This window comes from Emydura macquarii, unplaced genomic scaffold (genome assembly GCF_026122565.2).
Source record: "Emydura macquarii macquarii isolate MOO-44397 ecotype Brisbane River unplaced genomic scaffold, CSIRO-AGI_Emac_v2 contig_2680, whole genome shotgun sequence".
Classification (NCBI taxonomy): domain Eukaryota; kingdom Metazoa; phylum Chordata; order Testudines; family Chelidae; genus Emydura; species Emydura macquarii.
The window spans coordinates 693,495-709,073 of record NW_027132817.1 but is presented as its reverse complement, the minus strand read 5'-3'; the positions used below and the strand labels follow the sequence as shown (position 1 = coordinate 709,073).

Here is a 15,579-nt window from a genome sequence, read left to right as displayed (position 1 = left end):
TCCACGACATTCACTAAACTCAGCAATGTATGGAAATCAGAGATATACAATACCAAAACAAAACTGAGAATTTGCAACTCAAACGTAATATCAGTGCTAACATGCAGCTGTGGGAGTTGGAGATCTATTAAAATGTTAGACAGAAAATGAGATGCTTTCGAAAATAAGTGCCCAAAAAAGATTCTGTGCATCGAATGGAGACACTATTGCCAGTGAAGAGATGCAAGAAATTACAAACCAGCAGGTCACGTCCACAAGAATTAGAAGGAAGCGTTGGACATGTTTGCGGCACGTACTCCAGATGCCAACGCACAGACTCCCTCGTGAAATGGAAATCGACAGTGTGAGGAAACAAGGGAATCGAAGAGAAATCTTAGGACGGAGGTTCCCAAACTTTCTGCCGGCATGACCCCATTTTAATTAAGTCTTTCCTGCTGGGACCCCAGCATGGAGAATGCCATTTTGAAGAACAGTATGTCATCCTCCACACACTATGACTTTGCATGTACCCTACGTGTGAGGTCACAGCACATGGAGGATGCCATTTTGCTCTACAAAATGATGTCCTCTGTACAGTGTGACCTCATGCATTGCGCATTCGAGGTCATGCTCTGCAAGCAAAATGATATCCTCCGCATGGGAGGGATCGCCACGACTCCATCTGCTGAGAGTGTGACCACAGCTGGGGTCACGAACCACACTTTGGGAACTGCTGCCTGAGGAAAACCCTTAGCAGGGAGAGCCAATCTCAACAACACAGAGCAGAAAGAAGCAGTAGCCAATGACAGAGAGGGATGGAAGGGGCTAGTTTCCACCCTGTGCACCAGAGAAGGATGTAATAAAGAAGAAGAAGAGGGACATAATAAAACTTATCTAAGTAAAAAGGTGTTGTGAAAATTAATATCTGTAAAGAACTAGAAAAGAGTTGGAGAAAAGGTGTTCTAGAATTGTAATCTACTATTTGAAGTGCCAGTTAAATGTTTCCTTTCGACAATACATTATTTAAATTAGATTTTGCTAGTGTATTTCATAACATTGTAGCTGATGATTCAGTATTGTTGACATGGACTGAAGTGAGCAATGCACTCAAAGAGTAAAGATGGTTTTATGGCTAACGCACAGGATACAAAGAAAAAGCAGCAGGGGTCTTCTCCTGTCTCTGCCAAAGACTTGCTGTGTGACCTTAGGCAAGTCACTTAACTTCTCAGACTCACTTTCCTCCTTGTAAAGTAGGGATAAACAATAGGATTGTAATGTTTAACTCAGTGTTCGAAAGGCACTGATGTCCTCAGATGGAAGATACTACGAGTGCATCTACTAGATAATCCAAAGCCTCTTAGTTCCACTTGCAGTGTGGAGTTTATATATAAAATATATGCACGTGTTTATATATTAGGTATATAAAATATTCTGCTGAAAGCAGCAGCACTGAGGGCCTTGAACTGCCTTTCATTCTGCTATCAGTGCTATAGTAGTAAGAGTTTCAAAATTAACTTCAACTGGAATTTTGCCTGTGAGAAAACTGCATGATTACAGTCCTACAACGTAGTACTGCAGTTCCACCTTTCCTACTCCCAAGGTAAGTCACACAATGTTCTAGGACTGCTCTTTCATAATTTTGCATGACATAATTTTTCTTATTTTCCTTTTCTAAAAGCCGCAGCTACTATATCTTAAGGAGACATAATTATCAAATCAAGCAGAGAGAACAGAAATGAATCTCAGCTTTTATCTGTCATGGTCGAGAGATCAGTCCTCAGGGATGATGTTAATGGGGAACTTTAATTTAATTTTATTGCAGCATGCATCAGTCATTTGCACTTTAGTTTCTAAACATGCCTAGACGGTTGGGTGCCAGATGGAATTCAGTCTAATTGTTTTTCTTTTCAGCGACGTCAGTACCAGACCTGCATGCATCTCAGTACTGATCTCCCAAAATGGCCTGCTGTGATAGTCTCACTGTCAATCATTTCACAACAGTTACCCACTGTGCCACAGCTTCCACACACGTGCAGCTCCCATCAGAACTAATTTGATGTTTCCTGTCGTTCAATACTAGATCCACTGGAGGACCAGCATTAGAGATACCGGCATGACGCCCCCAGGAGGGATGAGCATTTCTTCTGCGGGAGGTGGAGCAATTTGCTTCCCAGCTGAGGCAAATTTTTGCATTTATTTTTCCGGGATTACTTTTCTATTGATTATTGGTAATACTATTAAAAATGCAATAGTAGCTTTTAAAAAAGATGGGAAAGTACTCCATTGTTTAAGAAGTTAGCCCCGTCTGGCTCCAGTCCCCCATACTCTAGAATCATAGAATCATAGAGTTGGAAGAGACCTCAGGAGGTCATCTAGTTCAACCCCCTGCTCAAAGCAGGACTAACCTCAGCTAAATCATCCCAGCCAGGGCTTTGTCAAGCCGCAGCTTAAAAACTTCTAAAGATGGAGATTCCACCACCTCCCTAGGTAACCCATTCCAGTGCTTCACCACCCTCCTAGTGAAAAACCTTTTCCTAATGTCCAACCTAGACCTCCCCAACTGCAACTTGAGACCATTGCTCCTTGTTCTGTCATCTACTACCACTGAAAACAGCCTAGCTCCATCCTCCCTGGAACACCCTTTCAGGTAGTTAAAGGCTGCTATCAAATCCCCCCCTCATTTTTCTTTTTTGCAGACTAAATGTGAAGCCCAGCACTGGCTTTGGTAAGTACACATGTTCATGTCTGTAGAGTCGCTGTAACCACAATGCTCTCATGTTACTCCTACAGTCTCCTATGCCCTAGGAATATCCCTAATTCTGTCAACCTACTGCTCCCATTGGCTTCTTAAATTTTCTTTCATCTGCAGCTGATATAAAAAGATACATTTATATTTTTGTGGCATTTTTCAGGTTTTGTTTTAAAAAAATAGAAGTTTTCAGAAACTGTCAAAAACAAAAACAAATTGGTTTGAGGATTTGAGGGTTTTGATGAAAACTTGAAAAATGAAAAACAAGTTTTTGTTTCCTCAGTGAGTCATTTTTTGTCAACAGAAAGTTCATACAAATATTCAGCTAGCTCTGCCCTCAACTGCGTGTCTTTTTATGCCTCAGACGTTCTCCCTGTCCTCATCCACAAAGCACCCATTCAAACTTCTTTCAATCTCTCTTTAAAACAACAGTTTTTCATCAAATACCTCGTCTCTTCTGAACAGCAGACCTGTGCCACACTTGGTATTTGGACACTTTGTCTTATTAGGGCTACAAATTCTAGGGGAAGTGAACCAATGTGTATAAAGAGCTGTACAGCATTTACCGCACCATGGCTTGGTTTTTCAAAGGAGTCTCCAGGCTTCTCTACAGGGGGAGTTATACATGATTAACTCCATGATTAATTCCAGAATAATAGTGATTTGTTCCAAATTAGCTTAATTCAGTGGATTAATCCACGAGGCAAAGCATCAACTATATAACTAGAGTCTAAGGGTCTGCCCAGCTTTCTGCCACATAACCAGCAGCAACGAGTGTCTTATACAACCATCTACCAGATGCTTGGTCTTCCAAAATAGAAATTAATATATTACAGCGTACAACTGAGCCCTAAAGTGTTCTCATTAGCACTATTTCAGACTAATGAAACATTCTGGAAAACACCAGAGATTAAATTCTTTGGTCCTTAACTGAGCACAAGTGAAGTCAATTGGGACTTTGCTCTGTTAAGGACTGCAGCACTTAGCCAAATGTTATTAACAATAGGTTTAAAGCCAGACTTTTATATTGGGAACGATAATCTAAAAATTGTTATTGCATAACAAATCCCAATATCAATCCTTTGGTCATCTCTGTGAGATATTTTACAAAGATGCAATGTAGCATTCTCTAAAAAAAAATGTCTTACCTGTTCTGTGCTAAGGAAACTCAATGGACTGGTGACTTGTGTGTCTCTTTTTCCAAATTGCTGTCCAGGATGTGTAGGATGCGGCTTGAAAAAAAATAAAAGGACAGGTTTTAAACAACCATGTGAATCAGTATGAGAGATTGAAGAAGAGATGATATTTAATTTTTCACTGTTCAGCAATGATTTCTAGAGGGCCTTCTACAAGATATTTTCTGAATAGGTGTGTGTGGGCCTAAAAGAATTTTGGATACAAAGAGAGACTGTTCAAGCACCCAGCTACTAAAATGTAACATGGTAAAGATGAAATGATTGTTTGCTTCTTGAATACATTTACAGAGAGGAGATGGTGTCAGCATATGATTTCTATTTCTTTTTTGATTGTGCTAATCATTAAAAGTAGTTGTTTTTAAACATTTGATATTTCACTTGAATTGCAAAGTTAATTTCCCTACATGCCAAATATGCACATCAGTGCCACCACAGAAGTGATACATCCTAAACAGATCCATTTTTTGTATGGATTTATTTATTTCCAAGAACAGCTGTATGTGTTGTAATGGCACCATTTTACTAAATGCTTTTTTTAAAAATAAAAGTGGTTCTGTTGGAAATTTTCAGTTGTTTGTTCCAAACTTCACTTTGTCTCATTGGGAAAAGATATATTTTCTGTTTTCTGTTTTGCAAACTGCTTCAATCAATCCACTAAACAGAGTCATGCTCCATTCCCCAAATGTTTTAGAATGTGGGAGGGAGAGAACAGAAATAGCTTTTCAAGAAGTTACTTGTACATTTTTTACTGAGAAAAACAATATAATGAATAGTGGAAGGTCCTATAGCTTCAGAACTGGGCACTAGGCTGGTGGGCTTCTTTTCCCAGCTCTGCCACAGACTTCCTGCGTGACTCTGGGCAAGCCACTGGAAGCTTATCTACCCTAAATATTTTGTCAATGCATGTATAATTGTAACTCTGTAACATGTCTGTAATTACTTAGGTATCCACAGGCAAAAGTGCTTGCAATGGTACCCAAGTATTGACACTGTTGTTGTGACTGCACTTGTTCTGAAGTTGTCTTGTCATGTATCCCAGCGATTGTGCATTCAAGTGCTAGCATAACAGGCGCAATGGTGCTATTAGTTCTCCCTAAGAAACCAGATAAAACTGAAGTGATTCACCCACACCCTTATCTAAAAGAATGTGAAGAACTCTCTGCATTCCTAACTCTTAAATTCAATAGTTTACTCAGGCAGAATTCCCATTTCAACAGAATGGTGAGGTTTTGATAATTAGAAGGATCCAATTAAGGCTGCCACTTTTCCATTGGGCTATACACAAATTAAGCTCCATCTGTGCTCTTCTGCCAGGGAATGTCCCTGTCAAAATTGAAATATGAATTATATTGCTTATCTCAGCAGTCAGCTTTTCCTCCTTTCTAGCCTCTCCTGTTTGGTTGGCCTCTTATTCCCAGGTCAGCTAGTAGGTCAGCCGTCTATCCTGGTTTCACCTCCTTTTTTATACAGCCCTTACTATTCTCTCTGTCTCTTCTGTCTCTCATCTACATCTGTCTTCTCTTCGCCTGAGTCGTATTTCTCTCCACTAGCCTCTCCCCCTCTACTTGTACTTCCTTCCATTATGTCAAATAACATATGACTCCTAAAAAGATCCTACCCGGTTTGCAAAACTGTATACAAATTTTGCCACATAGATTTTGCAGCACATGAAGCAAACCTGTAGAATGTGGCCCATTTGATGAAAGAAAATCTGACAAAGGACATAGTCAAGTTTGGTCTTGATATACTACTGGTGGCATTCTTCTACAGTAGATCCCTCCAAAAGCAAGCACAAAGGAGTGTAGATAATTTTGAAGTACAGAAATGATTTTCAAAAATGGTTTAATATACTACACACTTTTATTACTTGATGTTAGTTAGTATTCCTTGGATAGGAGGTTTCCTTTTATTTTAAGCAGTGGATAGAGTCAAATATGAGCCTTTACAAAGGCACCAGAAAATCTTAGCATTTCATACATCGTTATCTCCAATTGCCCAATGTTCTTATCCAGTTCTGAAAAGCAGCTACTTTGTAGGTCAAGTAGAGACAAGAATAATACTGTGCATCTGGAATCAATCTTAACTGGATTACAATGAAAATAGTATGATCGTTATTTCCCTGAATGGATCAAAGCCAATTCAGTATTATTTATTAAAGAATCAAAATTTCTTTACTTATTTTAGGCTTTGGGCTAGCCGCATCTGTAAATAATGTTATCCAAACAGAATGTTAACATAAGCTAATCAAAATGATGACTCTTTTAAAGAGTGACATAATCCCCCTTTGAAATAATCAATCACTGTCATTTGATTTGATATCCAGATGGGCAGCTAAATTTTTCAGTTTAAGAATATAAATAATTTAGAGGAAAATGATTTTGTAAGTGGCAAAAATAACACAAATACTAACACGGCATTCACTCCCTGTGTATTTGAGCTTTAATTTGATTATTTTAAAAACTAGTGATAGCTGTTAATTATGGCTAGCTCTATCTGTGTAGCTCTAGATAAGAAACAATTTAGACAATTTATTGTCAGATCTGTCACAGGGATTTTTTTTTTTTAAATAAACATTAGCATCAACTTTAAAAAAAACATTTCAAACCCCAAATTTCCCACACTATATAGAAACCCATCCTGTACTATTAAAGTTGTTTCTAATATCAGCTACACTATTCTATGCATGTTCTTATACCGGCATCATCGCCGTATACCTCAATGCCTTCCAGTAGCATGTTAAGAACTGGAAAACATCTGTGAAGCATGGTTCATTCTCTCTCTCTCTCTCATTCTCTCCCCCAAAGAGAAAAGTGTGTGTGCAGTAGAGAGTTTTGATTTGGGTTGGTTTATGGGGGGGGCTTTTTGTTTGATAGTTTTAAAAATTATACAGCACGCTGTGCATTTGTATTACCAAAGGCCAAAGAAGTGCACTTGGTGTGGAAGGTGGTAAGGTTTGTCTTGATTCTTAAGTTTATAGGAGTTTGTTACACAGCCTTGGACTAGCACCAGGGAAGGCTCTCTTTTCTTTACCCTCACAGCAGACAGCTGCATTGGGCCTAAGGGTATCTCTAGATTGCAACTGGGGATGTAATTGTACCACATGTAGACATACGTGAGCTAGCTTTAATCTAACTAGCTTGGTGTACCAGAGTAGTTGATGCCATGGCAGCATGTACATCTGGGCCTGGCAGCCCAAGTATCTACCCAGAGTTCCAAGCAGGTTCGTACAGCCTGCACAACATCGCATGCTGCCGTGGCTTCACTGCTGTCAGTACGCAAGCCTGCTAGACTAAAACTAGCTCATGTATGCCTACACATGCTGCAGTCACACGCATCCCGATTTCAATGTGGACATACTAAGAAGCAGATTTATCAAGCTTGGAAATGCTCCTCGCTCCCTGTGATCTTCCAAGATGTGTAGGTTAAGAGGTAAAACTTTTAGGCCCTTTCTGCAGGAGGGCAAAGACTGTGACCTGATGGAAACATTGAAAAGAAACTGTTTTATTTCCCCATAGTGGAGTTTTTAGTCATGCCTTGGTGGGGGGGAAAAATACTACTGAAGTCCAGGGGAGTTTCACCTGAGTGAGGACTTTGGAATTTAGTCCCAGATTTGTAACAAGAAAGGAAAGAAACAAGTCTGAGATGCCACTTGGAAATTTTTTTCTGCCTAATACATCTTCCTGTTTTCATTATTACCCAGAGTGGTAACAACGGTCAGCAAGAGCATGGTTGCTATTAGCCTAGAGGAACGCTTCTGACCATGCAAGGTATTTCAAATTACCTGCATCGTAATGGCATGTGAAGGCACTCGGAATCACCACTCTTTCATTAAGGAGTGCTTTATAAATTCAGGGATTTCAAGGGGTTATAACTCATGCTTTTTAAAAATGCTTTCTGATGAAATGTGAAATATGATTTGTCAAGTCCAACTTCAAAAAGCACTGGAAATAAGTGCAAATCATTTTACATCATGGGGCATAAAATGGGTTTTCAGGGGGTTCCATTTTTCCTCTCTCTTGCTAAAAATATACTTTTCAGGAAAAACTTAGATTATGTCATTCAAATAGTAGGAAGTAGGAGGGAAATACAGGAGCAGGAAGAAGGGGAAATTTTAATGCCTTAATTCTCCCTTTGTTATTTTTAGTATGTTTCATTTTTTTATTTCAATGTACTTAAAGCATTACACCACAAACCAAAAACAAATCCTTCATTTGAATTCCAGGAGGAAAACTAGATCACTCCTATGCTACTCCCTTACTCAATGTTTTGACAAGTGAGAAGATTTAAAGATTAGAAACAGATTTGTGGATTTGAACTACAATAAACTCTCCTTCTTAGGGTTCTGCAAATATCTTTTGCTAAGATTCTTCATCCCAAAGATTGTATACATTTTTTGATGAATATTAAGGAATCACAAGTGTTTCTAATAAAGTTTTCACATCTGTGGGGATAAAGCACCATGTGAGCTTCATAATCAACATGTTGTGAAACAGCTTCAAAAGACCTAGAGAAAAAAGTGAACCTTGGCTCAAGCTATAAGTAAATAGGGGCTAAAAAGGTGAATGAGGCATCACTGTAAGAATACACTAATGGTAATTTATTTGTGGTATAACCTAGTTTTACTCATTTATGTTCTGTGCATGTCAAAAAAAAATCTGTGCATTTTGTAGTAACAAAAAGGGTATTAGTTTATTGTTTGCACTAATGCTGTTAAATTCTATTTCGATGGTAATATTTTTACATTCCTTCTGATTACATCTGTTTCCTCAAGCAAGGCCTGTGATTAGAAGTTTGAGGCTCAATCTTGCAGAAATTACCAACTTTACAACAGAGGGTACAGTTCTCTGGGACTGCTCAACTGCATGAAGTTAAGCGTATGCACAAGTGTTTGCAGGAACAGACCATTAACCTTTCTGAAAGGCCTTTTCTCATATTTTCAAAGGGCATTTAATCAAATGACAAGCTCATTCAAGCTTCCTTAGAGTAGTTGCAGTCTAACATCATGTCGCCCAGTCTTTACACTCTAGCGTCCCATTTCTCAGATTCCCTGCACGTGATCAAAAGCACTTTGCAGAGGGATCCTTCAGAAGTTAGCATTGAAGAAAAAAATCATGTTTGAAAGCAAAGGAAATGAAGCAGGATATTTCTGGAAATGATTCATAAGCTCTACTGTACCGAGGATTTATTTTCCCTCTGTTTCCCAGCTAAAATCCTTGTAGGAATGCTGACATTCTGGTAGCTTATGACATTTTAAAATCAATGAAAAGTTGCTTTTAATGTAAATGGGAGTACAGACGTGCAGAGCCTGTTGGGGGAGCACTGCCTTGACTGGCTCTGCACTGCCCGTGTGGTCAGGGAAGCTCACACCTCCGCAGTACAAATTACAGTTACATGGTCACTGAGCACTACCCATGCTGTCATTGCCTCCTCAGCCCTTGGGGGATGACATCAGAATGTCAGTCCACAAAGAAGATGGGGAGGATCTCCAATGGACAACCCATCAGTTGTGCAGAACATTGAAAGGGCACCTCTTGCTCTGCTCTCCCAGCTGGCAACTCCCTCGTTGTGTGATACAGCACTTGAGGTCAGCAGAAGTGCTCAAATTCACAAATCACTAGTTACAAATGAGGGGCTGGAGGTGGAGTGCTTACAGTGAGGATTGCCTATCTTTGTCTTGGACCTCTGTTCTTCACACACCATTAAGAATACTAGGAACCCATGCAGGCACAGTTGGATTTCAAAAACTATTTTTATTACCTATATACAAACATACAAGGTTTAGCAACATATAAACGCACTGCTGCTCTAGCTTCTTCAATGGAAGATAAGGGATCCCACCAGAGGGATCCCAAACTATTCACCTCCTACAGTTTGGTATCTATTTTCCCCCATTGGTTTCCTAGAACCTGAATATGCTGCCCTTCAGATCCTTCTATGACTTCTCTGTACTCCAGCCTTTTTGGAGGGAGTGTGTGTGGGAGGACGGGGAAGAGCTGCATGGATGGGAGAGGACTGGGTGGAGTTTTAGGCCCTGATCTTGCAAATAACTCTATGTGAGCATACCTCTGCTTTCATATGAACTCCTCTTAAAACCAGGGGGGTTGGTTCATGCAGAAGCTGTGGGTTAGTTTCTGTGGTCCCCTGGGAGAATTTAGATGGTGGTTCAACTTATTGTGCAGTTTCTGAATGAACTCATTTTTAAAAAATCAAAATAAATAAATGTGTATTAATGGTCTGAGAGAGAATGAACATTATAAATAGGGGAACTAATGAATTGTATATATTATTACAACGGAATACATGAAAAATATATTACTTCCTGTAAGTACAAATTAAGACCCTGATCCCACAAGTAAAATACCAGTTCATGTCAATGGACCAGATACTAAATGACTGACCCTTTTCCCACCTTTGCAGTTCTGTGACTGAGAAACCTTAAAAGGTTTCGACATTTAGTCTAGTTCTGAATAAGCCCCCAAAGGTTTGTATTTTTAGCTGAAGTTAAGCCAAACTATGTAAACCTCTTAGATCTTCAAAAATCAAACCAGAGGTTTCCTTGCAAGATTTCCCACTCTTGTTACTTCCAGTCAGACCACAAATACCACAAGAACATGCTGTCTCACTTCTGATTCCCTTGCAAAACCAGGCTCATATTACATAAACAGATAAAAAATAAAGCTATTGCACAGCCCTAAACATTGTGCATGCTTAAATACTATGGGTGAAACCCTGGCCAGGCCAATGTTAATGGGAGTTTTGATATGGACTTCAATAGGTTCAGAATTTCATTCTGTATACAGTAATGCATTCAGATGGTAATTATTTTTAAGAGTCTTAAAAAACCAGTGCCTTATAAAGCTCTCTCTCTCTCTCTCTCTCTCTCTCTCTCTCGTAAACCGAATTAAGCTGCATTTCAATAAAGCCCCAATCCTGCTCTTTCCCCTTAATTTCAATGGGGATCTCTGAGGGCATAGCAATACACCCACACACTACATGTTGCATGTTCTGAAACAAAGGTTGCAATGTAAAATAACAAAAACAAAGAAATTCAAAGGTGACTCTACCATACAGCAATATGCCACAGTGGTTTCATTCAGCATCAAGGAACTGCATCAACTTTAAATCTCTAGCCTTTGGAGGTCAATGTTTGAATACCTGCCCCACAGGGGCAAACTTGAAAAGTCTACATGTGGTAATACTCCCTTGTACTGTATTTTGTGTTGCTGATCACCAAGATAAATAGGCATAGATAGATGCTCTCTGCTCTGACGCCTAACTTTGCTTAATTCTTTCAAGGTGAAATTCATCCTTATGAAGAGGGTCAACATGATGTTTATGAAACAAATCTGCAAAAACATTGCTTCAAGGACTTATTTGGTGCACACACCTCATGTTTGTCTTCTACAAAGGAGTGAATTTCACCCTTGGTGACTAATGGTATGTGACTCTAAAAGGAGAATAAAGATCCAGAATGGCTCTGAGGCACATCCAAAAGTAGACCACGCATTGCATCTGAGAGTAAATGTTGCAATCTATCTGAATAGCAGTGAGTGGTGGGGAAGGAAAGAGAGACGACTAAACGTAGTAATTCAGTGTTTGTTCTTTCCATCACCTATAATTTATTTTTTTCAAAGACGTTTGTACAGTGCCTATTTCTGATAAAAATATAAAATATCTTAACAACCTGAGACCATTCAAAGTAAAGCATTCTGATGAACAACAAGCCGCTAGAGCAAGAGAGCTCAGATGAAGAACTCTTACTGAGGAAGCAAGGAAAAATACATTCCGAAAGTAAGTGCTGCACCACTACTGCTAACTAATGTGTTCACTTGCCAAAATAACGGAACTGCCTAATAGAAACGTGCAGTTACAAAGCATCTAGGTTGGAATTTTCAACTAAGCAACTAAAGGCTAGATCCACAAAGAGATTTAAGTGCCCAACTGACACTGTAGGTGCCTAAATCCAAACTGTAGAGCCTAGCTTAGCTGCAGGCTAACCCTGTAGGTGTCCATGGGTACGTCTACACTGTGATAGAAGCCTCACGGCACAGCTGCAGCTGACTCAGGCTCGTGGGGTTTGGGCTGCGGGGCTATAAAATTGCAATGTAGATGTTTGGGGTCGGCCTTGAGCCCAGGCTTTGAGACCCCACCCGGAGAGAGGGTCTCAGAGCTCAGGCTCCAGCACAAGCCCTAACACTGCAATTTTTAGCCTGGCAACTGGAGCCCAAGGCAGCTGATCCAGGCTCTGAGATTTGGTGCTGCAGGTTGTTTATCGCAGCGTAGACATACCCTGCATTTCCACCAGTAAGGGCCCCTCAATTTCTGCCAGTGCACATGCATAAAGTTGCCTAAGTCAATACGCCACGAAGCCGCTTGACACCAGAGGCCTGGTGGGATACTCAAACTCAGCGTTCTCTCACCGCCGGGCCCAGTCCAGTAGGCATTCTCAAAGGCTGCCTAAGAGTACACCTACTGGATCAGGCCATACACAAAAGATGGTGGCGCCACTCCCTCACACTCTATAGCTCAGCAATAGTGGTACTGCCCCACTTACACCCTATAACTCAGTGGTTAGAACACTCATCTGGGATGTGGGAAACGTGGATTCAAGTTCCCAGTCTGGGTTCAAGTCCGCAGCCAGCCCATCAGTCTGGAAGGCCTGGGGTCCTCAGCATGCGGCGGTCTGCAGTGGGGTGGCCCAAGAGCCATTGGCACTGGGAGCTGGTCCCAGGATTTCCAGCTTCTTGGTTCTGCAGCAGAGAATCTGGAAGTCTGAGAACCCTGGCCAGCAGGAGCCAAAGCCAGTTTACAGCCTGGATTCCTGGAAATCCTGGTATGGTGGAGCTGCCCTGGAGCTGTGGGCCCCAGAAGACAAGGGTCTCCAGTCTGGCAGAGCTTTCTCTGTCTTTTGGGTTTCTGGAACTGGGGATGGGCAGGGAGGCAAAGCAACTGAGGTTTTCTGCTTTTGTCACTCTCACCTTGCAGAAAGTGAAATTGACAGGAGCCTTCTGAGTGGGGAGCCAGGGAGCAATCATTTCAGTTTTATCCAGGGAAAAATCAATGTTTTTTCCAGCAAATATGAAGTTTTCTCATGGAAAATTTTGGTTTTGTGAAAAGGGAATTTTTCATTAGAAAACTATTCCCACAAGATGTTTTTGGTCAGCTCTAATTTTAATCTTCCATCCAATTTATTTCAGGAATATACACAAACTGATATATCTTGGTCTTGTGTAAATTATACCAATGCAGCTGTGCATACAAATGTAATATAACTCAGCTTCTCATTACCACCTTCATGTTATGTGCCAACTACATCTGTGAGGAATTTCTCTATTGACATTGTAGGCCTCATGTAATTTGCAAGGTATTTGGTTCCACACATCAGCAGCAAATCAAATTAACAAATTTTGATTCTGGATGGATGGATCAGACTTCCAAAGTTAGTATTCCAAAGTAGTTTCAAACTGATACTAGATGACTAACATTTTAAGCTACATTACACAATATATTATTTTATTAATAATATCAGGGTTTCACTTTTTCACACATTTAGAGCTCATTTAGATGGAAATGTTCAAAATTGTTTCAGGGATCCTTTGCACACACAAAAAAAGCCACACACTGATACCAAATCCTACATGTAATATTTCAAGCTGTTTGTAAGGAGGTGAAGTTGTGTGACAACCTTTCTTAGTTGTCAGCTGTCAGCCCTGAGACAGCCGACATCTAAATCAACATGCACTATCTGCCACCATTATGAAGACAAGTCTTGTCCTCTGAACCAGATAGCTAGGTCAATATCAACAAATGAGCATCAGCAAAAGCAGTATACAATAATCTCAGTAATGTTGAAGGATGGGTCATGAGGATGTCAATGTGATATGTACACAAATACACATTAAAACTATTAGTACATCAAAATAGAGTCCTGGGGCAAAGTTTTGACTAGTTGGTGTCAAAAGTGGTGCTTCTAATAACAGTGTCAATTATCAAGATGCCTTAATGGCAATATGCCTGTGTGTGAACAACAGTTAAACTTCACTAGTGATAATGCACTGTGTACATGACAACACTTTTCTCTGCAAGTATCAAACCAGTGATTAGAAAAACATAATAGATGTCAGTCTCTTCTGGACAAGTACTGGCAGTCAGTATGCTTTCTTAATAGAAACTGAAGAAATCAAGGCTATCTACCTCATCAGTAAATGATGGAAAAGGTTCACTTGCCTAAATCTTCAAGGACTGCAAATGCACTGAGATTCCTCCAAATGTGAGTGACCAAAAGAGACTAGCAAAGAATGGATGATACAACAAAGTTTTTTGTATTAGTGCCGACTGAGATATTTTTCCTAACATCTTTATCATCCAATTGGTATTGTAAAATTCAAAGTTGCAGAGTGTTAGACTGTTTGACTATCTATACAAGAACCCTGAAAATATATTGCACAAGTTTCAACGTGCGTGTTGGTCCCAATATAGTATTCATAAGGGTGGAAGTATTCTGACAGAAGCATGCAGATGGCACGTTTCACTTTTATACTTTCTTAAACCACTTTCTACACACTTCCCTGAGTGTGTGATAAACAAAGAAGACATTGTGCATTGTGCCATCATTCTGGCTCATGTCCTTGGTTTCTATTATTGGAGACAGCCATCAAAAGGTGTCACAAGAGACTGAAATGAATGCAATATTAGCTTTTTTGAATTATGTGTTTTTATGTGATGTTTCAAATAATGTAGCCTTCTAAATGAGAACCTCTTTGAGTGACGGCAGCCCTTCTGCATACAAAAATCACATGAATTAAAGAAAGGCCCCTGATCTGTTAAGAAATTTAATTTCCAGTTTAAGGATCTGATCCTGCAAGGTACTGAGAAACTCTTCGCGCCCATGAAGCAAACTTCAGCAAGAGTTGATGTTAGTGGAAGCTGAGGGTGTTCAGGTCCCTAGAAGGTCTGGAGTGTAATACAACTAAGGCCCATATTCTGATCTCAGATACATGGATTTAAAACAAAATGAAACCAATGGTGTTCCTCTGAATATATAAGGATGCAATGGGGAGTAAGGGTGGAAACTGTAGCCCATTGAAGTCAGTAGAAGATTTGCAACTGCTTTCTAATGCCTTAGAATTTTGCGTGAAGTGTTTTCATGAATGTATTCCTGTCAAATGAGGTAGGGATGTTGCTTTCTGTCATGAACAAAAACCCTGGGGCTGAATTTGGGTTGTGTGGATTGGGAATAGCTTATATCCACTTGCATATTTTGTTTTCTCACTTTGACGTATAAACTCATCACTAGAAGCATCCAGAAAACTTTAACAGTTTCCAGAACAGAATGTTTATGGATTATGAAACAGAAGATCACATTGCTGGGGGCTACTGTAAAGTCCAAGTCATACTACACATTTGTACTATTTGACATTGATCACACAAAGTCATAGGGAAATATTTTGGTCTACATAGTATAGAAGACACCAGGGTGGTAACAAGTGGGCTTTGGTTATTTATTTCTTGTTTTCATGTGTGCTACTCTTCCTTCTATATAACTTCATAAGAAAAGGTAAGAGGATAGGTGTCACAAGATTTGAAGCATCCTTGGTAACAGGTGCTAGTTGCGTTATTACCCAGAGAATCTGATGATTTTACTAAAGTAAATGC

The 15,579-nt window shown here is 39.9% G+C and overlaps 1 protein-coding gene across 7 annotated transcripts in view; it reads right to left on the bottom strand.

The window, feature by feature from the left end:
• Positions 1-15,579, bottom strand: part of MLIP (muscular LMNA interacting protein) — a 141,523-nt gene that overhangs the window by 100,468 nt on the left and 25,476 nt on the right. For all 7 annotated transcript variants that reach the window (XM_067565471.1, XM_067565473.1, XM_067565474.1 and 4 more), the window contains exon 2: positions 3,877-3,960. In XM_067565471.1, coding sequence (XP_067421572.1) covers positions 3,877-3,960 — 84 coding nt within the window. The remainder of the gene's footprint in view (positions 1-3,876; positions 3,961-15,579) is intronic.